General features: G+C 41.0%; 1 protein-coding gene across 3 annotated transcripts in view; it reads left to right on the top strand.

Annotated features, from left to right (window-relative positions):
- The window catches only part of tubgcp3 (tubulin gamma complex component 3), a 291,027-nt gene that overhangs the window by 253,091 nt on the left and 11,624 nt on the right, over positions 1-26,312 (top strand). For all 3 annotated transcript variants that reach the window (XM_061235118.1, XM_061235117.1, XM_061235116.1), the window contains 4 exons: positions 4,326-4,515; positions 13,055-13,190; positions 13,424-13,492; positions 23,484-23,619. In XM_061235118.1, coding sequence (XP_061091102.1) covers positions 4,326-4,515; positions 13,055-13,190; positions 13,424-13,492; positions 23,484-23,619 — 531 coding nt within the window. The remainder of the gene's footprint in view (positions 1-4,325; positions 4,516-13,054; positions 13,191-13,423; positions 13,493-23,483; positions 23,620-26,312) is intronic.

Genomic DNA, 26,312 nt, shown 5'->3' with positions numbered 1-26,312 from the left:
CAACTCAGTTCCACGTTGCCTTAGTGAACTCATTGTGCTCTTTCGCGTGATCCGCCTTCAAATGCTTTATAATTCTCTACCCCTACCTTCTTTCCCGCAAACCATTATAATGTCTCAGATTTGTGTTTCCTGAATTGTTCATCAACTTCCTGAAAATAGGAAAAACATTCCTCTGTCTCCATCAAGATGGTGTCCAGTTAAAAAAAAGTTCTCCTCAAATTTTTGCCATTCATTCAATGGCTCATCTGCAGACAATTGACTTGGAAGCGATTTTCTGCGCCTTGTTAAGTGTTCTTCCCAGCCAGTGCTTTCCCCTCTTGGATTGCAATGAGACCCGTCTGTCTGTATTCACACAAGGTGTATTTCACAGAGGACACAACATCATTGCATGTGTCATATTTGATTTTTGCGCATTCTAATTACACTGATGCGGGTAAAAAGCTGGGAATTTTATCTCCAAGCGCCTGGCAACACCACCACACCTTGCGGCAACCAATCAGATTTGAATTCCCACGTAAACATTGTCCCGCATTTCAAATTTTAGTTCCCCATTCATTAGTTCCATTGTCATGAAAGACGTTAATACAATAACCTTAATTGCTCCCTGCGAGTTTCACATTTAATTTAAGGGGAACCTGGCACTAAAGCTGGCTAGCTTGTTCTGATTTATACGAACTGTAACATTGCTATGCTGTAACAGTCGCCACAAATTTCATGTGAAACGTAAGGATACCAACACTAAAGCCGGCTGGCTGACCTGTTCTGGTCAATAGGCTATGAATGGTGACATGTTGCTACACTGCACCAGTCACCACAAGTTTCTTAAACAAATCAATGCAGACAATTGGGAGGTAAAGCGGAACTGAATGGCATTTCCAGTATACAGCTCTATGCTATGCTAAGTTCTATGCTAGCGGACTTCATCATAGACGGTAACAAGAATTTAATATATGGAAATTAAGCATTACATTTGTGTTCTACAAACACAAAATTACAAGGCTCCAGATCATCCATAAATTATTGCTATGCAGCTTTTCATTACTTTTTAAAATATTTTGTAGTTATGACCATACGGTCAGATTTGTATCCCAAATATAAGAACAAAGATGACGTTATATATCCTGGGATGGCCAATCTCACAGGATGTACAAACGCATTCGCTAGACTTTGGTTGCATTGCCATTGATAGGTCACTGATTACATGAATGTATCCTAGTTGTAATCAAGTTTCTAAGTTAGAATCATGCCAGTTAAGCCTGTCGGTGGCATTAGGATAGTCCAATTGTGGATATTTCGTCACTATCAAAGGGAAAGCATTGTGGGCGATCTATCCTGGTGATCTAAAAACGCAGAACATGACTTCCCATTGTACTCAGTATATAGCTTTCTATTTAAACCCTGAAAAACATACAGGTGCATCTAAAAAAAAAAATTGAATATCGTGGAATAGTTCAATATTTCTTGTCAGTTATTTCAGAAAGTGAAAATTGTTAATATTGTAGGCCAGTGGTAGCCAACACGGCGCCTGGTTGCCCACAGGGCGGCGCTGTGGCGCTTGCTTCTTTTTTTCCTTCCTCCCGTCCCACAGTAACACTTGCATGAATGTAGAAAATAATTGGTTTAACATTGCATATAATGTTTTTAAAACCTTTATTGTGTATGCATAATTTATAACTATTTTGATCCGTCTGGGGTCAAAGTTTAGTTTGACGTTACGTCGCTACATCCGCGTCATTCACTCTGTGACAGTGCGACAGCCTGCTGCCCATGATGATATCAGTCGGCTAAGCCAACTACGATGTCAAGCAAGAGCAACTGTAGAAAAGCGAAAGAAAAGACATCAATTTCACGAGGAGTGGGAGGAAGAGTTCTCATTTGTATATCTCATTTGTGGGGCATCTGTGTAGGAAAATGTGCACAAGCAACAGGGATGACCGCAGCCTTGAGAGGATTGTCAAGCAAAGCCAATTCAAGAACTTGGGGAGCTTCACAAGGAGTACACTGAGGCTGGAGTCAGTGCATCAAGCACAGACGTGTCCGGGAAATGGGCTACAAGTGTCGCATTCCTAGCGTCAAGCCACTCCAGAAGTGCCCTTTTCAGATAGAAATAAGCAGAATCCGAGTTTCTTGAAGTCCAGTGTTTCTACTGTCAGTGATGGTTTGGGGAGCCGTGTCATCTGCTGGTGTTGGTCCCACTGTGTTTCATCAAGTCCAGAGTCAACACAGCCATCTACCAGGAGATTTGAGCACTTCATGCTTCCATCTCCTGACAAGCTTTATGGAGATGCTGATTTCCTTTTTCAGCAGGAATTGGCACCTGCCCACAGTGCCAAAACTACTAGTAACTAGTTTGCTGACCATGGTATTACTCTGCTAGATTGGCCAGCCAACTCACCTGACCTGTCAAGAGGAAGATATGAAACCAGACCCAACAATACAGACAAGCTGAAGGCCGCTATCAAAGGCTTCCACAACACCTCAGCTGTGCCACAGGTTGATTGTCCATACCACACCACATTGATGCAGTAATTCATGCAATAGGAGCCCCGACCAAATATTGAGTGCATAAATTAACATACTTTTCGAAGATCGACAGTTCTGTATTAAAAATCCTTTTTTTGATTCGTCTTATGTAATATTCTAATATTTAGAGATACTAGATTTTTGATTCATACACTGTAAGCTGTAATTATCAAGATTAAAACAAAAAAAGACTTGAAATATTTCACTTTGTGTAATGAATCTAGAATATATGAAATTTTCGCTTTTTCAATTAAATTGTGGGGGAAAAAATGAACTCTTCCACGATATTCTACTTTTTTGAGCCGTCCCTCTAACAAAAAGTGAGAAAGTAACCTAATTGATATAAAAATGAAGTGCATGAATAATGTAGGCTACCCCTTTCCAGTCACACAAAAAACATAAAGATAGGGCAATACTATAGCCAGCTCAAACCACATTCAAAATGCAATCTTAGATTTTTGTGATTTTTCTATTTTATTAAAACTGGACAATGAGAACATAATGTTGAAATTTAGCGAACACCACTGTCAAAAAATAGCATTGTACACCCAGATTCATTGAGGGTCCCATTCATAAACTGCTTTTGTGGTCCCAGCATGAGCACTCTACCGTTTCAGAGAGCGATTTTAAAATGAACTTAGTGAAATGCTGTTGCAGAATTTCCCAATGTTTTGCTGACTTCAAAAAGATTGTGTATGGCCTGTTCAATATACAAAGCCGTGGCTTCAACAGAGGATTCTGCAGCACGCTGCAGTGCGAGGTTCCAATAATGAGGGCAGCAGGGTATGTATAAAGCTTGTTGATCTCACGGATTCTCGCTTGAACCCCACGATGGACTCCCTTCATGTTGGCACCATTATCATAACATTGCCCTCTACAGTGTTCGATTTCTATGTTGTGCTCAGCAAGTCAATCGAATAGCAAATTGGTAAGTCCCTCTCCTGTAGTGTTTTCAACCTTAATAAACTGTAAAAAACCTCTACCTCTACTTTAGTTGAAACTTATCTGATCTTAAGAGACCTGCTGTTTATGCGATATACACTCACTGAGCGGCAGGTATTTAGACTTCTACGGCTGAAGCCTATCCATTGACAGTCCTCTTTTCAGATAGAAGTAAGAATTATGATGCCTTGTGTGTTCAGAGATGCTCTTCTGCATACCACTGTTGTAATGTGTGGTTATTTGCGTTACTATCACCTTCTGTCAGCTTTGACCAGTCTGGCCTTTCTCCTCTGACGTCTCATTAACAAGGCATTTCTGTCTGCAGAACTGCTGCTCACTGGATTCATTTATTTTTTTGCACAATTCTTGCAAACTGTAGAGACTAGTGTCTGTGAAAATCCCAGGAGATCAGCAGTTTCTGAGATACTCAAACCACCCAGTCTGACAGCAACAATCATTCCAACGTCATAGTCACTGAGATCAAATTTTCCCCCCCCCCATCTTGATGGTTGATGTGAACATTAACTGAAGCTCCTGGCCCTCATCTGCATGATTTTAAGCATTGCACTGCTGCCACACGATTGGCTGATTAGATAATCACATATTTATTCGTTCCTAATAAAGTGCTCAGTGAGTGTATCCAGTGTATGTTTTACCAATCAAGTTGAAACATTGCAAGCTATATCTACCTGTTATCTACTCCAATTGCCAGTAAAATTATTAATTTATATATTATTTTAAATATGACCGCCAACCAGTCTGGGCACATGACAGCCTTTGCAATGGCAAGTCATCATTCAGCTTGTATGCACGGGAATACCATGTCAAATTTATTTTTACTATTCCTTACTGCTCCTCAGCTGCTGAGCTCTTCACTGACCTGGAGGGGACGTTTCAAGGCAAGATTGATGCTGCATATTTTGACACCAGCAAATACCTGTTGAACGTCCTGAACCGGAACTACCTCCTGCTGGAACACCTGCAAGCCATGAGGCGCTACCTGCTCCTGGGACAGGGGGACTTCATTAGACACCTGATGGACCTGCTGAAGTGAGTAGCCAGTGGGCGAGCTGTGGAAATATTTTCATCCTATGAAGCATCCTACTACTCTCACAAAATCAGGAAAAATTGGTTAAATTAAAGAATAAATGCATTTTTAATTGCATATACTAAATGCAAAGCACATTTAACTTTTAGATTTAGCAAAATGTATTTCGTATGGTTACAATAGATGTATAATAAAAAATTCTACTATTTAATGACACTGAATACAGTTGCTGATCTTAAATGAACATGGTTTAAAAAAAAAGTATTTTCTGAATCCAGCATTGGCAACAATCAATGCCCTTTGTAAAATGTTCAGCACTCTGAATACTGCATAGTAGTATTGCGTGATAGAACCCATGCTTAATCTACATGTAACATATATATGTGATTTAATTTAATAATAGAGAGAGAGAGAGAGAGAGAGAGAGAGAGAGAGAAAGAGAGAGCCAGCCAGCCAGCCGGCCTACTTTGCAGTGTAAAAAAAAAAAGTGTAAGCATGAGGGTATATCTACAAAAAAACTGACAAATTTGGTTGTGATTAATTGGAACACAACATTCAAATGCCCGAATAATTTCATGTAGCGCATGTCCGTACACACCAGTCCAATCAGTAAATTAATGTTCACTGACCTAGCTAGCTAACGTCAGTTAGTAATGAGGGCAAACCCGTTTGAGCAATTTTTCAGAAAGGCAGTTTATTTTTCATGTATAATGATATAACTGCCATAGTCTAATGGAATAACAACATATAAATTGCTCGCATCTTACAGCTATGTACAACGTCTACGTCAAACAATATGTGTCACCACTGGGCAGATTGTTTAAGATTCAAACCTCTCAAAGAATTAAATCTTAGAGTAGTGCACTGTATGGGCAATTTTGCATATTAAAGTTCAAGGCAATATATACTTTAGCACTTTTCTAAAGCTTGATTTTTTTCCAACACGTTGAATGTGTCCTCTTTGGGACCACATATCTTGTATCACTCTTGTATCAACATAGCTTGCGCACAAACTGTCGGTACTCAGCAGAGATGTTTACAAGTCATCAAGTGCAAGTCCAAGTCAAGTCTCAAATCTCCGAGCTAGAGTCCAAGTCAAGTCTTACGGCGGCCTGTAGCATAGTGGTTAAGGTACCTGACTGGGACCCGCAAGGTCGGTGGTTCGATCCCCGGTGTTTCCACATTTTGCTAGTTGCAATCATTTTGTTTGGCTCGATGAGGCCACAAGAAGCGGAATTGTAGTCTTTGCGAGCTATGCTGCAAGAAATACAGCGTAGGATGTTGCGATGGTTGCAACTAACAGGCGCACAGTGTGTTGCGTAAAACGATGTTGGGTGCGTTTTAACGAAGGAATATCTTTCATATAAATAATTGACATTATTCTCGTCATCATTTTCACAGTGCCATTTGGCAGACTCTTATTGTTCACAAGTCCTTATTGACGAGTCTGATTCGAGTCATTCTTGGATGAGTCTGTGTATGTGCGACTCGAGTCCCCATCTCTGGTACTTAGTACTTAGCAATTTTTAAACCAGTGTGATTCATTTATTGATCCTGCAATAAAGTGTATATTGCTATGATCTCATTCATATAGGCCATATTGGGATGTAACCCTTAACTTTTATACAATGAATCAAACTGGTTGCCCTTCACTGAACCTTTTCTAGCGCCTTTATATCTTTCTTATAGTGCAGTCCCCAGAACTGCCCACAGTGTGGTCTAACAAGGGTATTATATAACTTCCTTAGACTTATACTCAATACACCTGGCTACATATCCTGTTGGCCATTTTCACTGCTATTGCATTGTCGTCTACTGCCTACTCGCAATACTGATTCTCATGTCCATTTAATAATAGAATGTACAATTCGCCTAATTAGTGTTAGCATGTCTCTGCCATGTCTGTGGGCCCAAATTTAGGTCCAATTCAAATGTAATCAAATTTCCCCCAGAATGAGTGGTCTTGTGTCAGGATCTGTTGATTTAAATGTAGTTTAATGGAGTTTTCTCACAACCTACTCCACTCAGCTCCTTGTTCAAGCAATGGTCCTGTCCCACCTAGACTATTGCAATTCCCTGCTGGCTGGCCTTCCAGCATCTGCCATCAGACCCCTACAACTCATCCAGAATGCTGCAGCCCTTCTGGTATTCAATGTTCCCAGACATTCGCATGTCACCCCCCTGCTGAGCAACCTCCACTGGCTGCCTGTTATGGCTCGCATCAAATTTAAAACTTTGGTGCTCGCATACCAGGCAGTTAAAGGATCAGCCCCTGTGTATATTCAATCCCTTATCAAGACCTATACACCAACAAGACCCCTCCGTTCTGCCACTTTGTGCCGTCTGGCGCCTCCCCCTCGCCACACCTGCACTTCACGCTCACGACTGCTGTCTGTCCTGGTCCCACGGTGGTGGAACGACCTCCCGGTGAATGTCAGAACAGCAGAGTCTCTGACCTCCTTCAAGCGCAGACTGAAGACCCATCTCTTCAGGCTACACCTTTCCCTCCCCAACTCACAATCACTGTGATTAGCCTTAGACCGTAATGGCACTTATGTATAGATATCGTTACTTGTTTAGGTATTTAGGTTTTTATTGGCTGTTGTTGTATTCTAGCTGCTAACAGTGGTATGCTAGTTTGAATGTTGATTGTACTCTTCGAGGGTTCTGAATTTCTGTATGTTTACACTAGGACTCGGAACTGTACTGTCCTCTCAGGTCTACTTTTGCACTTGTTCTTGTGATTGATTTGCACTTTGTTGTACGTCGCTCTGGATAAGAGCGTCTGCTAAATGCCACGTAATGTAATGTAATGTAGTTATTTTTGCGCAAAAGTCTTTGTTTTATACAAATTTATAAGGGTATCCATTACACAGAAATGGCGCATGGTAGCAATACCAAGTTGGTAGTTGGCAGGCGTGTTGCCATTGTAGTAGGCCTGCAAAATGCCATTGAGATTGGTTGTGAAACGGCTGTTTTGAATGGACGTGCCAGCTATCGCAAATGTATAGATTTCCAAAAAGCATTTCATTATTAAAATGAGGATGGTAGGAATTACAGGAGCCATTTCTGAGTGGGTTCGGAACTGATTATGTGATGGAACACAGACTTGGAGAAAAGGCATGACGTACAGTACCCTTGTGATTTTGGCTGTACCATGGAAAGTTATTATTTTCAATATTTCCAATTTTTCCCTTATGATAGATTCCAGCATTTTACATGTGATGCAAGTTAGACTGACAGGCCTGTATATTGTGTTTAAAAGGATCACACCATGACACGTAGCATGAACACAGTGTTTACTTCCGCATTCGCGATCACACTTGACCAGAGCAACACAATTCAATATCCATCACTTAGGCATAATACAATGATTGCAGTATAGTAGAATAATGTGATAACTTGATGCATCACTGATAACCCTGTGTGCAGACATAACACTGTAGTTTCCTGGATTTCTTATATATTGAAGTTGAGTCCCACAGGGTTTGGTGCTGCTCTTCCTTATTTATATAAATGACCTTGACAGAGATGGTGACTTTAGTACTTTAGTTAAATTTGCAGATTATACTAAACTAGAAAGTTTAGCTAACAGTTTTTAATCTACTTAAAGTAGTCCAGGAAGATTTAAACAGAATCCCGAAGTGGGCGGGAAACCTGACAAATAACTGTAATATGCATTTGGTCCACTGGACACTAGGGCGATATGGCTCAGGCAGTGTAAGAGCAGTCGTCTGGCAGTCGGAGGGTTGTCGGTTCGATCCCCGCCCGGGCTGTGTCGAAGTGTCCCTGAGCAAGACACCTAACCCCCAAATGCTCCTGACGAGCTGGTTGGTGCCTTGCATGGCAGCCAATCGCCGTTGGTGTGTGAGTGTGTGTATGAATGGGTGAATGAGAAGCATCAATTGTACAGCGCTTTGGATAAAGGCTTGTTTTACCACCCACATGTGACATCACTGGACGTGTTTGGCTTGAATCTCTGGCCTGTGTTACCCAGAAGGTAACGTGTGCTCAAACTCCACCCTTGAAAGTAGAGCCTGGTTTATAGGCGGCCACCCATCCAGGCTAGCACACGACACTCCAACGAAATACAACCTTACGGTTTTGAACCGGAATTTAGAGAGGAAGAATTGCATGAGCGAGAGACAGACAGTGGAGGAACATGGACCAAACATGGAGTTTATATAATATCCAGGAGATTCATTGCAATATTGCAACACGCAAATGTATGAATAAACTGGTTCAAAACTGTAAGGATGTATTGCTATGTCAAAATTAAAAAGCTTGTCCTCTCAGGGCTCTGCTCCACTGAAGCCATCAACATCAGCAATCGGCATCAGCCATCAGAAGTTTAGGGAATGAAACCGTTGTGATTAATGACAGCAGCTCTATTGTAGCCATCGTGTCACATTGTGTCAAAGTTGGAGAATCGCAGGGGTTCATTTCTCAATGATTGATGCACACGTTCATTCCCATATAGTGAATTGATTTTAATGAGAAATGTAGTTCTGCTTGTTTTTTCTTATTTAATTCTATTCAAATTATAAAGTTAGCGGCCATTCACATCGGCTACATCATCAGTCTGTAATTGAAATAAATTAGCTGGTTACAACTGAACCAGAGCATCGTTGCCTAGTCTAATGCTTGCATAGCTGTCGACAACCAATATTAAGTGAGCTAGACATTAATGGCTACAGTGGAGCCGTGCCATAACTCGGCGAAGTCAGAGCAACCGGTAAATATTGTTTGTTCTGTTTTGTCCCCTTGATTTTTAATTCAGTATTATTTAGGCACACCTTAAGAAATTATTGATAATTAAGTTAACAATAGGCCTGGAATAAGGAATGGAATAGCTTTTCACCATAGTGTGTTGAAGTAATGGTTTGCCCACAATAAATTTCAGCCTTTGTGAATGTCGGCAAAAACAGAATAATCGGTTATTCATTCATACCCCCCACCAATTGGCCATGAACAATGTGAGTTTTGCACCCCCCTAGTATGCACAACATTACCCATGGCAGCAAAGAGAAGAGGATATGTGGATTGGTGCTTCTTCCGGAATGCTAGGAGATCCACCTTCACATTTATCTTTGTGTCAATAAAACAGAATTTGGCCAATGTGTATTTGAATAAGGTTTCAATTTACAATCGTCTCTTTATGGTTTATGCTGGGATATTGACTGGCCACTTGGGCTGCATTTGAAAATCTATATGAAAGAGATAGGAGGCTTTGGCATTCTTTCAATTTGATTTAGGCAATTTAAAAAAATATTTTGTTGCATAATTCAACCCAAATGCAACAGGTGCAATGGAGATGCAAAAGCAAGACAACCCCCAAAAAGGTGTAATGGTTTTGCATGTGGTGGCCAGACAATTGCTCTCTCCTTATCCTTCCTGACTGATTCTTCTCTAGTTTTGTGTTCTGCTAGTGTCCTTGTCACTGCTGGTAGCATGAGGCAGTGCCTGCAGCCCAATCAGGTTGCACAGGTAGTCCAGCTCCTTCAGGATGGCACATCCATACGTGCGGTCGCAAGAAGGTTTGCTGTGTCTCCCAGCACAGTCTCAAGCGCATGGAGGAGATACCAGGAGATGGCCGTTACACATGGAGAGCTGGACAGGGCCATAGAAGGGCATCAACCCAGCAGCAGGACCAGTATCTGCTCCTTTGTGCGAGAAGGAACAGGCGGAGCACTGCCAGAGCCCTACAAAATGACCTCCAGCAGGCTACTGGTGTGCATGTTTCTGACCCAACTGTCAGAAACGAACTCCATGAGGGTGGCATGAGGACCTGTGCTCACAGCCCAGCACCGTGCAGCTCGATTGGCATTTGCAAGAGACCAACAGAATTGGCAGGTCCGCCATTGGCACTCTGTTTTCTTCACAGATGAGAGCAGGTTCACACTGAGCACATGTGAAGCTGTGCTGAACGTTATGCTGCCTGTAACATCATCCAGCATGACCGGTTTGGCGATGGGTCAGTGATAGTCTGGGGAGGCACAGTGAATGTCTCAAAGGGTTGCACATTTCTCCATGTCATAGCCAAAGGTACCCTGACTCCCTCAGACCGATTGTCAGACCTTCTTGCTGATGCAGTGGGCCCTGGGTTCCTCCTGGTGCAGGACAATGCCCATGTCTCATGTGGCCAGAGTGTGTAGGCAGTTCCTGGATGAGGCAGGCATTAGTGCCATTGACTGGCCTTCACGTTCCCCTGACTTAAACCCAATTGAGCACCTATGGGACATTATGCATCGGTGCATCCGACACCGCCAAGTACCGCCACCGACTGTCCACGAGCTCTGATGCCCTGATCCAGGTCTGGGAGATTTACAAATGCGCATATTGTTGAATATTGAAATGAAGCTGGAGAATTTCCAGTACATCCGGAAGAAATGTACTTACTCATGACGTCCAGTCATCCGAGCCATTTTCTGTAATGAAACGGGTTCCATGATGAAAAATATTTACCTCAAAAGAAGTAAATAGCCTATGCTTCTGTATGTCATTGTATCATGCTTTACAGTTGGCATTCACACATGGAATCGCCCAACCCCTGCCAGAGAATAATTATCACCTCGATTTGAATGATATGGGCTGAAATTCACGATGAGCAAAGATCACATATTAATGAGTTAAGAAATCGCAGCGGTCTTATGGAGGTTCGTTTTAATTACAATAACAACTATTTTGTTGTTATTGTCATTTATTGTCTTATGGAGGTTCGTTTTAAAACTATTAAGTGCTGCACTGCCGCCTCACAGCAAGGAGGTCCTGGGTTTGAATCCCGGTTGGCTGGGGCCTTGCTGTGAGGCATTACATTGCATGTTCTCCCCGTGTCTGCGTGGGTTTCCTCCAGGTACTCTAGTTTCCTCCCACAGTCCAAAGACATGCCGGTTATGGTGATTGGAGAATGTAAATTGCCCGTGGGTATGGGTGTGTGAGTGAATGGTGTGTATGCCCTGCGATGGACTGCCGACCTGTCCAGGGTGTATTCCTGCCTATCGCCCAATGTATGCTGGGATAGGCTCCATCTTTCCTGTTCAGGATAAGCGGGTTAAGATAATGGATGGATAGATGGATTCAAGATTCTAAGGTTTCTGTCAATGTGTTTGTTTCATCTGTATGGTAAAATCTCACAAAGTGAATCATCCTAATAGAAAGGAAAGTTGATCTGATCTGCCGACCACCGACCCCAGAGGGTTTAAGGCACGAAAACATTGTGGTACTTCGATAAATGCAATCAGATCTCAGAGCGAAATGTAATGGTGTGAATTTAATTTTAATATTGGCTCTAAAGCAGCACACTGATGTTGAAAAGCAAATACAGGGCACTCAAGTGTTTAAAAATTCAATGACAAGGATTGTTGTCTGACACGTTCCATGCAGAACACAGTGGCCACAGAACGAAATGCAATGAAATCATTTTGTCACAAAAACAATAAATAGCAAATCACTTGTTGTATTTCACTGTGTTTTTGACAGAACAGGCAATCAAATGCTCAACCTCTCCGCTCTGCTGCCACAGGGCGACTTTCACATCATGCCAGCCGCAGTTTGAATAATAAATGCCGTGAGAAATGATGTATTAATGTTTGATGGAGATGGGTATTTGACCAATCAATGGACCAATTATATATTAGTATACTAAATTTATTGTAATTATTGTTATTGTATTGTACTTTTTGTAGTTCATTTTCTCAACCTGCTGCTATCAGAGGGGAGAGGAAATTTTTGAGTATGAAAGGCAGGGGGAGGAATGAGAACACTCTTTTCAGGAGTATTTCAGGAAACAATTTCAGTAGACAATCTATATTTTACACCTCTTAAAACCCATAATATCATTTGATTACCATGTGTCCTTTTGGAGTCTCCAAATGGCCTTTTTGGAAAACCGCCCTAGACATAACTTGAAAAAGCAATGCAGAATGCAGAATTTTTGGTGATATTGTCATCAAATCTGAAAGGGCATTTGTGCAGTGTTGTGGCTTCATTGTATTTGTCAGCCCTCCTGGCACAGCCTCAAGCATCTGTATCCCTTCAAATCATAAACACTTTTCAGTGAGGGGGGGAAAAAGCTTCCACGTGCACGCTGTTGAAGTTCTCTAACTTTGTTTCAGTAACCATTTTATCTGTATGTGCCGACTTATTTATCTCCATTATTTTCATCTTCTTTTCAAAAGTACCAATACTAGCGATAGCATACCAATCTACCCACGTTCAATCTCTACTCAAGCATTTTCACTACCAGAAAATTGGTCACAGTTACTTAATTATTCTCTGACTTTAATAATATAGCTATATTAAAATACGGCTTAGGGTATTGTATAATAGGTGGGCTAAACCTGGTCCTGCAGAGGTACAGCTGTCTGCTATTTTTAACGTAGTTAACTGTGCCATCAACTGCTTTATTTGTTCAATTAAGAGCTGAGTAACCGTAAAAACCCTGCAGCTCTTCATTGCTCCAAAAAATAAAAAATAAATAAAAATAAATAAAAATAAAAAAACTGTGTCACTGATCTTATTTTGGGCATTGTCTCTGTTCAGGCCTGAACTGGCACGTCCTGCCACCACTCTGTACCAGCACAACCTGACCGGGATCCTGGAGACGGCCGTCAGGGCCACCAATGCCCAGTTCGACAGCCCTGAGATCCTCAAGAGACTGGATGTGCGGCTGCTCGAAGTATGATTTTCACCCCTCTCCATACAGGGCTCCCATGCATGGGGCAGTGCTGCTAGCTTACTTATTTTATTTGTGATGCAAATGTGCTTTTCCCACACTCATCTACAATGAAAACAAAAACAGATGCCATGTACTTTGTGGTGGTGTCGGCAATTTCAGCATTGCAGTTCACTGTGATGCTCACTGTGTGCAACTTGCAATGCATCAACTGCGATCTCACCTGTCTCTTTCAGGTTTCCCCTGGTGATACGGGCTGGGACGTCTTCAGTCTGGACTACCATGTGGATGGACCCATTGCCACGGTAACAGTACTTGTCCAGACAACCGTGTGTATATCGTTTGTCTCCTAATGCACTTGAGAGCACTCAGTTCATTATTGTTTGGTTTGTTTAGCCAGTAAATACAGGTCTAAGTATTTGGACAGTGGTACAATTTGTTCTGCTGGCTCTGTAATCCAACACATTGGATTTGAATATGGAGTTAAACAGCAGAATGTCAGTTTTAATTTGAAGGTATTCATATAGGGTGATCTTTTTAGGAATTGCATCCATTTTTATATATAGTCCGCCCATTTTATTGGACAAAAAGTGCAGTTTGCTTCTCCACTGTTTCTGATTTGTCTGGTGTATTCAATTGCTTCCTGAGTGCACGTATAAGAGCTTTCAGCATCTCGTCTTCATTCTACTGGACTAAATAAATGGTTTCTGACAGAGTAATGACACAAAAAGACACGCTAGCCAGTTGACTCTACCGTAGGCATAAGGGGAATGTATCTCATAGGTCGCATCATAGCAACCAACAGATAAAGCTTAGCAACCGCGCTGTCGACTTGACGCTAACTTACGCATGAGGGGAAGGTAACTGGAAACCGGAAACGAGACCCCGGAGGGGATAAGTTTTGCAAGGGGGATATCATTTTTGTGACAGTGTGTGCTTTGACTCTTGGACAGTTCCTTTTAGCTTCCACACTTTTAGCTTCTTGCCGTCACTCTGACACAAGTCAATCTTGGCCTCATCTGTCCATAAGACCTTTTTCCAGAACTCTGCTGGCTCTGGTATTTCTGGTATTTCTGAAAATGTTGGGCTAGCGCTCCGGGCAGGTGCCCAGAGCAAGGAGAAGAGGAAAGTAACATTGTTAGGGGGTAATAGATAGTAATTAGTCAATCACAGCAGGAGGGAGAGATACCTGTGTGCGATAAGGAAAACCCTGGCATAATAAGGCTATGGCAGCATAACTAAGGGAAACGGAGGCAGTGGCCAACATAGCCATGAGGGCAGGCTTGGGACGGTCGCCACCAGACCATGACTGGTTATGCTTTCACCTCTCTTTCCAACGATAAACACACACACACACACACACACACACACACACACACACCCATCTACATGCAAACATAGCAGACACATATGTGCATATGGCCATACATATGCACGCACACACACTCACACATAGACATGCATAAAACTCAAAAACCATTCAAACTAAAGACTCCCATGTCTTGTCACCATGAATTTGCTTAAGTTCATAACTTGGAACAATTGTGGAAGTGGTAGACAGGCAAAAGGACTTAAGGTGCTTAATCACATAAACAAATTAAAAGCAGATAAATGAATTTCTTGTAGAAGGCATGTTTAATTTCACAATACATAACAGCCTACTCACTATTGTATGTATCTTTGGCCCAAATAATGATGACCCATCCTTTTTCCACAGCCTTTTCAGCTCTCTTTCCAATTTTTCTGACTCCCCAATAATTATTTCCCAAATCTCCAACATATTAATACACCCCATTACCACTCCCTTCTCCCTCAGTGGGAATATTAACCATTCTCGCAAACCATCCAACTGATGGTGATTTAATACATCCTTACTTGATGTGCCCGACTTTGATCATTATATTTAAAGACGGTTGGCTTCCTTCCTTGAAATAAATTATTCACTGGAAATAGCACCATCACTACTTTGGGAAACGGGAAAAGCGGTAATGAGAGGTAAAATCATATTATATTCCACACACAAAAAAAGAAATACAACGAACAGGAAAAAAAAATACTATCCGAAATCTACAAGAATTTCCATGTCTGATTTAACAATATCCATCCCTTCAAAAAAATTGGAACAAGACCTACTCCCGGTGCTTCTGGACCCAACTCTGCAAAAACATCTCTATATCCACCAACACAAACATGAAACTCATTCAATACAAGATTATTCATAGAGTACACTACTCAGGGGAAAGGATGCTCAAAATCTGTTTTACACGCTCTGAGATTTATCTACACTACACAAAACACCACAGACAGCTATATCCATGCCACATGGGATTGCACACCAATTAAACAATTCTGGCAGGACATCACAGACAACCTCTCCCTTCTTTTGGGCTGCTGCATCCCACTCTCCCATCCTCTCTGCTTACTTGGAGACATATCCAAAATAAATGTAAACAACATATCCAGAATACTCTCCAAAGCCCTAATCATCAGCAAGAAAACTATCATCATGAATTGGAAATCAAGGAACACAATCAATATTACAACAATCTACTTAGTTTTTCCATTGATATGTATTCGATATCTGCCTCAAGTAAGAAACAAACCTTGGGGAGCCAACAGGCTAAGACGCAGCAGACTTGCGGTTGCAGTTTGCTGCGGTTGCACACCGGGGACCGGGGTTCGATTCTCTGTCCTCGGTCCAGCTCACGTGGAGCAGCAATAATTGGCTCACTGCTCCAGAGGGAGGGACTTGGCAGGGTTAGTAGATCGCCGCACAAAAGAAGCACCTCGAGCGCCTCGGAATCACGGTCACGACTTGTGAGACGAGACGGCTTGAAGAAGGCGTGTCGCTCTCCTGCCGAGGGACGGGGTGTGGGCGGTGTATCTAATACTAGCTCTAATTGAATCAGACGGGGTCCAATTGGCTACCAAATTGGGAGAAAAAGGGAAAAAATCGGATATAATAAAATAATATAAAATAAATAAAAAAGAAATGAATAAACAAACCTTGAATTTGTTTTTCCTCTCTCTGGTTGTTTGCTGGTTTGTTTTATTTTGTTTGTTTAGTCTTGTTCTGTTTTGAATGTCTGATTATTTTGTGACTGTCTATTTAGAAGACAGAAACGAATACATTTTTTGATTCTGGAACTATTTACAATGAAGATGCCATTCACAAACACAAATTTTGCATGCCATTTTTCAAAACAGTTCCTGTTTAGCTGTGTGTTAATTTATAAACTTGCTTATTACTGAATATTCAAATGAACCTGGAGAAGTTCCAATACACATGAAAGAAATGCACGTACTCAAGCTAGAACCTTTCACTGTTCGAAATGACATGAGTAAAGGGTAATGAGTCGGTCACGTCTTCTTGAGGAGTCCAGTCATTTGTGGCATTTTCCGTAATGAAACGTTCCGTGATGAAAACTGTTTACCTCAAAAAAGTGAATAGCCTATGCTTTTGTATGTCATATCGTGCTTTACAGTTGGCATTCTCACACATGGCATCACCCCTCCCCTGCCAGAAAATAATTATCACCTTGTTTCAATGTGAATAAGATGGGCTGGAATTCACGCTGAGCGTAATTCACATATTAATTAGTAAAGATTAAGAAATCGCAGTGGTCTTATTCATATAATTAAAAATGTTTTGTTGTGGTAGCGCATCCCCACGTTGGGCTACTGCCTGTATTTCTTTAGGCTAATGTTACGGTCGTTCCCTAATGGTCATGCCCCTTTTAGACCTATATTTATTTATTTTGTTATTTAGATATGTGAATCCCACATGATGCGATTTATTATGATTATTAGTGGTTACGAAGGCTTGGCTTGAGATAAGGTATGGTCATGGTGGTTATTGTGAAGTGCATCTGACCATGTGTGACGCGTTTCTTGGTGAGGCTGCTGGAATGCGCGAAACCAGGTTTGAAAATGGGGCGAATGCACCTGGAGAGGAGACGGAATGCCGGTGGTGTCGCTGATTGTAGAAAGAGATGGTTGTTAATCTATTCATCTGCAAGGTGTGTGCCTTTTGTGTTGCTGACCTCTTGGATTTGGCCATTTTCCTGTCCTCAGTTTTGGCCTAACCGCATGGCTGATGTGTTCACCTGTTTAATGTGATTTCTGTTTCTGAAAATCACTGCATATCTTCTCTATATCAGGGCTGTAAGATGTGACTTTGATCTTCTCACAGGACTGCAGGCTGTCATCTGTGAGGTGGGAGTGATATTTGGATTTTATGTAGTTCATGCTTGAGATAAGTATGTTGATCCAAAGATGGATAGGATTCCAAATGCATACTTCTTCATGTTCATATAAGTGTTGGGAATGGCATTCCATGTTTCAAACAGAAGTTTGTCGGGTTTGGGGAGGTTTTCAATATCGCTCCACTTTTGAGCGAGAATGGCCTTCTGACGGGCGACATCTTCGAGATCAGCCATCAGGCTTTTGAATTTGGACACCCATAAGTCAGCTATGTCGGGCAGTTAAATTTCAAGATCTGGTTGACTTACTTCTGTGAATGCGGATATGTTCAGCAGGGATGGGTCGATGTCCAGGGGTGTGACATGGAAAGGATAATGTGTTTTTTTTCCTTTCTGAACTTGCTGAATCTTTCCCCAAACGTGGTTTGCATTACGATGATCACACGCTGTAAATACTCACAATTTAAGTGATTACATTCTTCTTTGAATTCTCTCAGGGAGGGGCAAGTGAAAGAGCGTACCTCTCTGTATATCTCTGGCAAACTGTCATGTTGCGCTCAAATGCCAAAACATCCTCCAGCATCTGCATGGCCGTGCTTCCATTTCCCTGGAGACTTTTGTTCAGTGTGTTTAAGTGACTTGTCATATCCACCATGAAGTGCAACTTTTCCAGCCAATCTGGATCTTCCGTGTTTGGCCTTTTAGCGGTATCAACTCAATGATTTCTTCCTGTGGCCCATCAGAGTTCACGTATCTGCATAACAGCGCTGTCTACTCAATATCTTTATATCACTTGACTTGAGAGAGGCATATCTCAAATTTTCTCAGCAATTTCACATTTGTTTTTGAAGTCCGTGAATAGATGTTTTAATGAACGATTATTTAAAGTATTCTCTGTCTGTGAACGGCTTTCCACACCTTACAATCTCATGGGCTGCCACAAAACTAGCAGCAATAGTTGAGTTTGGAGACTTGATCCACTTCTATATTTGCTCTGCTCAGCTTTCCGCAATAGTTCTGAAATTACTCTTTTCCGTTCATCTCCAGCTTGGTACTTTTCAGCAAATGCTGTGTGCTTGTTCAGGAAATGTCTTTCAACATTACATTTTTTCTTGTTGCCTAATTTCTCACCACATATCTAGCATACAGGTAAGCCAGCATCGTTGGCAGTGAAAGCAAATTAATCTGTCCATGCAGAATTAAACTCTCTATTTTCCTCCGAGACTTTTCTTTTTTTGGATTTATCCATGGTTAGTTTATCGAGGTCGGTGGAGTGTCCAGCGAAAATATTGACCAGGATACTGTCAGAATTCTGAGAGTACCAACTGCCACCAACTGCCATGTATGAGTGTGTGAAGTCAACCAGTAAAAGCTATGGTTACGTCTCCATTTTCAAGATCCATAAATGTAAACAATGGCTGCCATGCAAGGCGCCGACCAGCTCGTCAGGAGCATTTGGGGGTTAGGTGTCTTGCTCTGGGACACTTCGACACAGCCCGGGCTGGGGATCGAACCGGCAACCTTCCCGACTGCCGGACAACTGCTCTTACTGCCTGAGCCATGTCGCCCCTACGGCTGCCGATGAGCATCTGGTGTTTATTAGCTAACGTTAGGTGCTAGCAACATTTGTGAAGGACATGTCTTGAGCAATACAATTAACGTTAGAAGTTTTGTTTTTTGTTTTACCCCAATGTTTCTGGCACTTTGAAACGTAGGTTGAGCGTCTCTGTTTCGGGTGTCATTGACTGTGCCAAGCACCTGAAGCCGTCCTGTAATTTATAGTAAACGGACTGTAGAATCTGGGTTATCCTCCCTTTTAAGAATCGGAAAAATCCCGATTCACTGTGTGCCAGATTACATTTGGCATTACAGTCCCAAACACAACACGATTTCGGCATAGTTAACTAGCTAACTGTTTCTACACAGCTTTGGTTCAGTCGTTTTTTGAGTAACGTTACTTCATAGACCAGACCGGCAACATGTCACCGCCATAGCCACCCCCCTTGGGGGTAAAAATATAGAATAGAATAGAATATTTTACTTCAATTAGCTATAACTTTTGACAACAAATTCCAATGTTCTTTTCATTATATGTCAGGCAAGCTGAAAGTATTTTGAGAATTTCCATACCAAATTGACATTTTTACGATGGGTAGTTTGAGAACGAGAGCTTTGTTTGACACCTGCGCTAAGTCTGGCGGTCCTCTGACGTTACGTTAAATCACTTGAACACATTTTCATTCGATCGATCGATCGATCGATAGACAGACAGCAGTTTATAAATAAATGACATTTAGATTAGATTTAGAGATAGATAGATTGATAGATATTCAGCACCAGTAAAGTAATGATATATGTATGTATATATAATTTTATCAGTGCATTGTATCACATTGTGCATTTTGCTTTCTTTCTATCATTATAAATTAATTTGATCTAGCTATCTATACAAATTATATACAAGACACAGAGCTAGCTAGCTAGTTAACGTTACTTGACCCTGGTGCTGAGTGTCTGTCTGTCTGTCGTCTGTCCGTCCATCTGGTGAGAATGTGTTTAAGTGATTTAATTTAATGATTTAACGTCAGTGTACCGCCGGACTGCCGGTGCAGATGAAGACTGCTGCAGGTGTCAAACAAAGCTCTCATTCTCAAAAACTACTCATCGTACAAATGTCAACTTGGTATGGAAATGCTCAAAATACTTTCAGTGAATGAAAAAAAACATCAATTTAGGTAAAATATCCTATTCCCGCAATGTTATTATGACTGGGACCCGCAAGGTCGGTGGTTCGAATCCCGGTGTAGCCACAATAAGATCTGTAGAGCCGTTGGGCCCTTGAGCAAGGCCCTTAAACCTGCATTGCTCCAGGGGAAGATTGTCTCCTGCTAATCAACTATACGTCGCTCTGGATAAGAGCGTCTGCCAAATGCCAATAATGTAATGTAATCTCTGTCTCGACCTGAAGGTTGGGTAATGTCTATTTTAAAAATGAACTATTGAAAATTTTTCTTTTACAGAAGTGTTTATTTAAAAACTAGAGTTGATAAACTACTCTGCTAATTAATAAGGCTACCCTTCAACTGAATTGAGCAGGCAAGGTGCTGTGATTCCTGATTTAGAATAGAACCCTGTTCGCAAGCCGTTTTATCATATTAGCTGTGACTCTTGCAGCAGGCTAACTAGCAGATCATAGTTGCAGTTGCTATCTCTCCATCACACACACAAATGTTTGCTCTGCCTTGTTTGTTTATTGTACGTTGGTAAAAAGAAAAACACTGAATTATACCTTTTCAAACTACCTTAATCCTACCTCCTGATTTGCCTCCCGATTCCCTCTTGTCTAACCCAAAAAAAAAAGAATTGCACTTATGATGACTGTATGTTTAGAACAGCACTTCATATGTATTTTACTGGTTATGGATGTGATGCTTTAACTTGTGGAAGGACCTATGCAATTGTAAATCGCTTTGGATTAAAACCATCTGCCAAATGACTAAAATGTAAAATGTAAATGTATAATCTGTGTTTATTATATGCAGCCTTTTTCCTTCATGTTTATCAAGGGTGCCAATAATTCTAGAGCTGGCTATATACTGTATGTATATAGTGCAGTCTGTAGGTTTTTGGACAGTGGTACAGTTTCTGTTTTGGCTCAGTTCTCCAGCATGTAGGATTAGAAATGAAACGATGAATATGAGGTTAAAGTGCAGAGTATTACAATAAGTGATCTATGTAGGAATAACATACAACATCCAACTTTCCAACAGTGACAAAAAATGCATGTTTTGTCAAATGGCAAAGCCTTTAGGAATGGAAAACAACTCTTTTGTAAAGGCTTGTGGCTTTACAATGCACTTTGCTATTACACTATGACTATTCAAACCACTCCCAGAGTTGGACTTGGAAACATGGGGTGGACGACATGTTTTCACCACGGACCCAACGCGGAAATCGGTATTCTCGGTATTTAGTAAAGGGGCTAGCCATCTTGCAATTTAATGGCTAACGTAGTTTGTATGTACTAACCAATTAAAGTAAAAACAGTACATTATCATTGCTTACAGAATTCAGCAGATGGACACATCCCTCAATCTTTCAAAACATTATTTTTAAGTTGTGTTGTCTTTCTTTGGTGAATTGTCATACTATACAGTAGCCTATAATGTTTCGGACAAATACTAACATTTTTTCCATTTATTAAAGGGTATATTTTTTAATGTATGGATTAGGCTACAACTGAGTAGGCTACGGATTTTTTCACCTCCCTAGGCAGTGTTTGATCATTTGCATTTAGATTCTGAAACATATTTTGTGACTTTCCTGACCCTTGTTATAGGCATACTTACCAGCACTTTGCTTGTTTTGTTTATTTATTTTTAAGTGGTGTCTATTTTTGATGTGCATCCAGTGACAAAATGGCAGTGTTTACATGAAAGCAAAATAAAGAAAACAAAAGTGCTCAAGTGTGGCTTGGGGTGTGTAGCTACGCGTTGCTTGCTCTGGTAACACACGCATTTATTTCACATGCTGTTCTGAGGTCAGAACAGTAGACACTCTGACCACCTTCAAGCACAGACTGAAGATGCACCTCTTCAAGCTCCACCTCTCCCCACCCCCTCCCTACCTCGCTGTAATCTCTAATTGGAAATTATGCTTTTTATTATTGCGAGGATCGTTTTATTGCACCTTTCGTTACTTTCGTGGCTGTGTAAGATGTTTATTGCTGTTCCTACGTAAGCGCATATCTGTCTTTTGTGTTGTATAAAAACAGTCATAATCCGTTTTCAGATTAATCTACAAGGCTCAAGACCTTATCTTTGTTGGATTCTTAGCACTTGAGACGGTACTTCCCTCGGGTCTTTTGGCGCACTTGTCCCTGGTTACAGTTATGCACTTTGTTGTACTTCGCTCTGGATAACAGCATCTGCCAAATACCTGTAATGTAATGTTCAATCTGTTTTATCTGGGGGATTTGTCTCTGTCTGGTAATTGATGTCCATGTCCCTGAAATTAATTGTTTTCATTAATATTTGATCTCAGGTTTTCCTTTTCAAGGCACAGTTTCACCACAACAGTCATTATCTTTATCAAGCCTTGAGCTTTATCTTTATCATTAATTCAGGTAATTTTTATTGTATCCTATATTTATTTATTTAAGTCTGCTGTCAGAAACTGCATGCATGCCCAAGCCATGACACTTCCTCCACCTTGCTTCACAGATGAGCTTGTATGTTTTGGATCATGACCATATCCATTATTTCTCCACACTTTGGCCTTTCCATGACTTTAGGCCAAGTTGCGCCTCTACCAATCAGTCCATAAAACTTTGTTCCAACTCTGTCCTTCTTTGCAAATTGTAATCTCGCCTTCTGATTCTTTCTACTGATGAGTGATTTGCATCTTTTGGTATAGCCTCTATTTTGCTGCTCTCCAAGTCTTCTTCGAACAGTTGATTGAAATACCTTCACCCCTGCCCTGTGGAAATTGTCATGTCGCTGACTGATGTTTAGGGGTTTTTCTTCAGACTTTTTTTGTTGCCTGATGTTTGGTCATAGCTTGTCAGATTTTCTTTCTCTTTGTTTAAACGGGAAGAAACAGCCTGAGCTCCTGCTGCTCACAAAGCAGAACTATAAATACAGTCATGACAAAGGGAGTGGGAAATTGTATGTTTTGCCAAATGCATTTATCCATTCACATGACATTACATTTCTGACAAGTGCACTGAAAATCTTGGAGGGTGGTTCCAAGTGCTAGAGCGATCACATGGATAAAAACCTGTGAACCCTTGTGGCAACTAGAACACTAAGAATTAGAATTCACTGCAATTTCAGCATAATTTAATGCAAAACCTCTACGATGAAAATAATTTGTCTTGTATCTGTGCATTGTGTCGTCATGTGGTTCTTACCCTTAAAGGAAACCTCATCATTGAACATATGGTGCTTCTGTAGCTCTTGGAAAGAGGCTGTTTTTCTCAGGAACCTCTCTTTTCATAAAGGAGTACTGGCCCTCTCACAGGGAAGCTCTTTTCTGATTTGTTGAAAGAAGTGTGATCTGTGCAGAAAATGAATGCTCTATCTGCCTGTCACAGGTGTTCACACGAGAGTGCATGAGCCACTACTTGAGGGTGTTCAACTTCCTGTGGCGGGCGAAGCGCATGGAGTACACACTGACGGATATCTGGAAAGGCCAGATGTGCAATGCCAAACTGCTGAAGAACATGCCTGGTGAGCCATTGGGTTCCAATGATCCTTATCTGTGACTTCAATTTCTGTTGATGGTACAGTAGAACCTCAGGGGTCCCCAGACAGTAAATACCTTCCTTTCCACAACTTTTCCTAAATAGTTGGGTTTAAAAGAACTGCGTTTTTGACATTCCATAAAATCGACTCCAGAAAGAAATTGTTTTTTCTCACAGTAATCGGGCAGCAAATAGTTAAGCAGGTACTGAATACTGGCAATGCCTCCGACATTTTGTTCAAACAAATAAAGAAAACATAGTTTTTTTAATTAAGTTTGCATTGATCAAATTTAACATGTTTCTTATGTTGTCTAGTGCTGTCCGTTATGTGTTAGCTAGTTAGCAATATTGCTCCAAGTGCAGTAGGGTACAGCCATTGCATTATGATGCTTCTACAAATTGATTCACTTATTTCAATAAAATAGTTTTGCGTTTGGTTTCATAATCTAATGAAATTAGGTTGCTGTGCCTGCAGAAATCAATATGGTAATACGGGACAGTAACACTGCCGTTATAATTAATCAATTAATGAGTCAAGCAAATGTTTTTATTTTATTTTTATTTTAGCACATTTCATCACAAAAAAATGTTTTAAGTGAAATGTTTGCATTTGCTGAAAGCATCAAAAGACAGGGAATTAAATTAATCTAACTCTAAATAGCCTTAACTAACAGCCTGCTCTCCACCTAGGTGCATTAACACAGATCTGACAACTGCTGTTGCCTTGCATATTATGTACTTTACGTCAAACAACATGTGCTCGCCACTGGACAGATTGTTCCAAGATTCAAACCTCAAAGAATTCAGAATCTTAAAGACTAGTGCACTGTATAGTCAATGGTATAGTCAATGGGTTGCAGGGCTTGATGCACTTATTGCAAGCAAGAGATATGCTACCAAATATTAAGTCTTATTTACTTTATTTCTTAAATACTATGTTCTGAGTAGCTTAACACATTTAGGTGTAAATACTGGGAAATAAAAGCTAAAATTCTGAACTTGTCTCATCTCACCCCAAATGTAATCAGTGTATTGCCAAAACAAAGGAATTGGCCTTGCTGTTCCAACGCTTTTAATATGCAACCCTCTCTTTCTATGGCTTTGGCCTGAACATTTGCCCCAGACCAGGTTAGCCATGGCGATATACCCTGATTTGAAATAACTCAGCTTTGTAGTAAAGAAAACCCAGGGTTAGCGCTTAGGTTAGCTCGCTAACCCCATAATCTCGATTCTTAGTATACCCCCAGCTCCATACTCAACATTGTTTGAACAGCTAAAGCTATATTTTGAAACAGCTGGTAGTTTATCATTTCAAATTGGTCATAGCTGGATTTTCCACCGGGGTTGTCCGCATTCTGAGGAAAAAGAGACAGAAATTTCACCCTTTACAAAGAAATCCATGTTTGTACAGCTGTACAATGTTAACAAAGCCCTTTTTCACTTAGCAAGTTGGTAACCACCTTCATAGTACCGGTTAAGCCTGATAGTGTTTGGTTTTGTAAAGCCAGGTTACACAAAGAAACCCTAACTCAAACTCTCCAGGAGGAAGCAACTTTGAATAAGTTAATCAATGAAGACGCAGCAACGAGAGCCAAACTGTGGCATCCTTCCACTGAGTTCAGTGCCAGAAGAAAATTTGAATGAATGAATGGGCCCATTTCATGTCGCTATGATAACAGTATACCATAACTTCCGTATTGTAGGGACCCCAGGACCAGATTTCCCAGAAGGCCAAAGGGAACTTCCATAACATTTTGGCATGAAGTCTAGTTAGTCAAACCAATACTGTAATGCCGGAAGCAACAAACTTTTACACTATGAGAGCTAGAGCAATCCAGTCCAGTCTCTTTGTTCTCTTCTGGGGACTCGCCCTTCTGCTCCCGACACGGACAGAGGACGAGTTCTCCACGGCGACTAGGCCTCACAGACACGGCTAATCTAGGCCTATTACTAACAAAGTTGAACCTTGCTCGTGCACGTTCGTGCACCAGTTGACCACAAGGAACTGCAGAACAAACCTTGAACTGCAGTTAAAAAACTTTTCCACATGGAAAAAGACCAGAGGACATCTTTCAATGACGGAACAGACCAGATGACATTGGGGGCGCAGCTTTGCGCTTATGCCCTTCGACATCCATAATTCATGGCTCTGCGTTGCTTCTCAAAGGACAACCAACAGCTGCCCTTGGAGAAAAAGATGCGCATTAACAGACTCAGTAAGTCATGTCAATGTAATGTAATGTAATGTAATGTCTGAACAAACTTTCCAGACAATAGCCAGTGTTTAGCTTAGTCTTAACAGAGATAGTGAATCTTTGTTTCTATTTGTCTTTTAAAAAAAAATCATTTGACTGCATTCTGTTAGCTGTATACTTCCTTTGAATCAGTTTGCGAGTATGCACAGAATGAAACTACGCACAGCCTCTCTCGCTCCTCTCCTCTCTCTCGCTAACTCTGTAACACTCCCACTCAGAACTCTTAACTAATGTCGCTGGTAGTCGTGTAACCCACTAATTATTTCTTGATCGCTATATTTATTTTATTAAAGCGGTGTCTGTTTTAATCTCACATGGACATGAGAACCAAGTCAAATCAGTCTTTCGAAGAACTTCAAAATATATTTTACCATTAATATTGGTAACTTTATTTAATTTCCGCATTTACATGTTCCGAATTTGG

Source organism: Conger conger, chromosome 3 (assembly GCF_963514075.1).
Source record: "Conger conger chromosome 3, fConCon1.1, whole genome shotgun sequence".
Taxonomy (NCBI): domain Eukaryota; kingdom Metazoa; phylum Chordata; class Actinopteri; order Anguilliformes; family Congridae; genus Conger; species Conger conger.
This window is presented reverse-complemented; position numbering and strand designations above follow the sequence as displayed.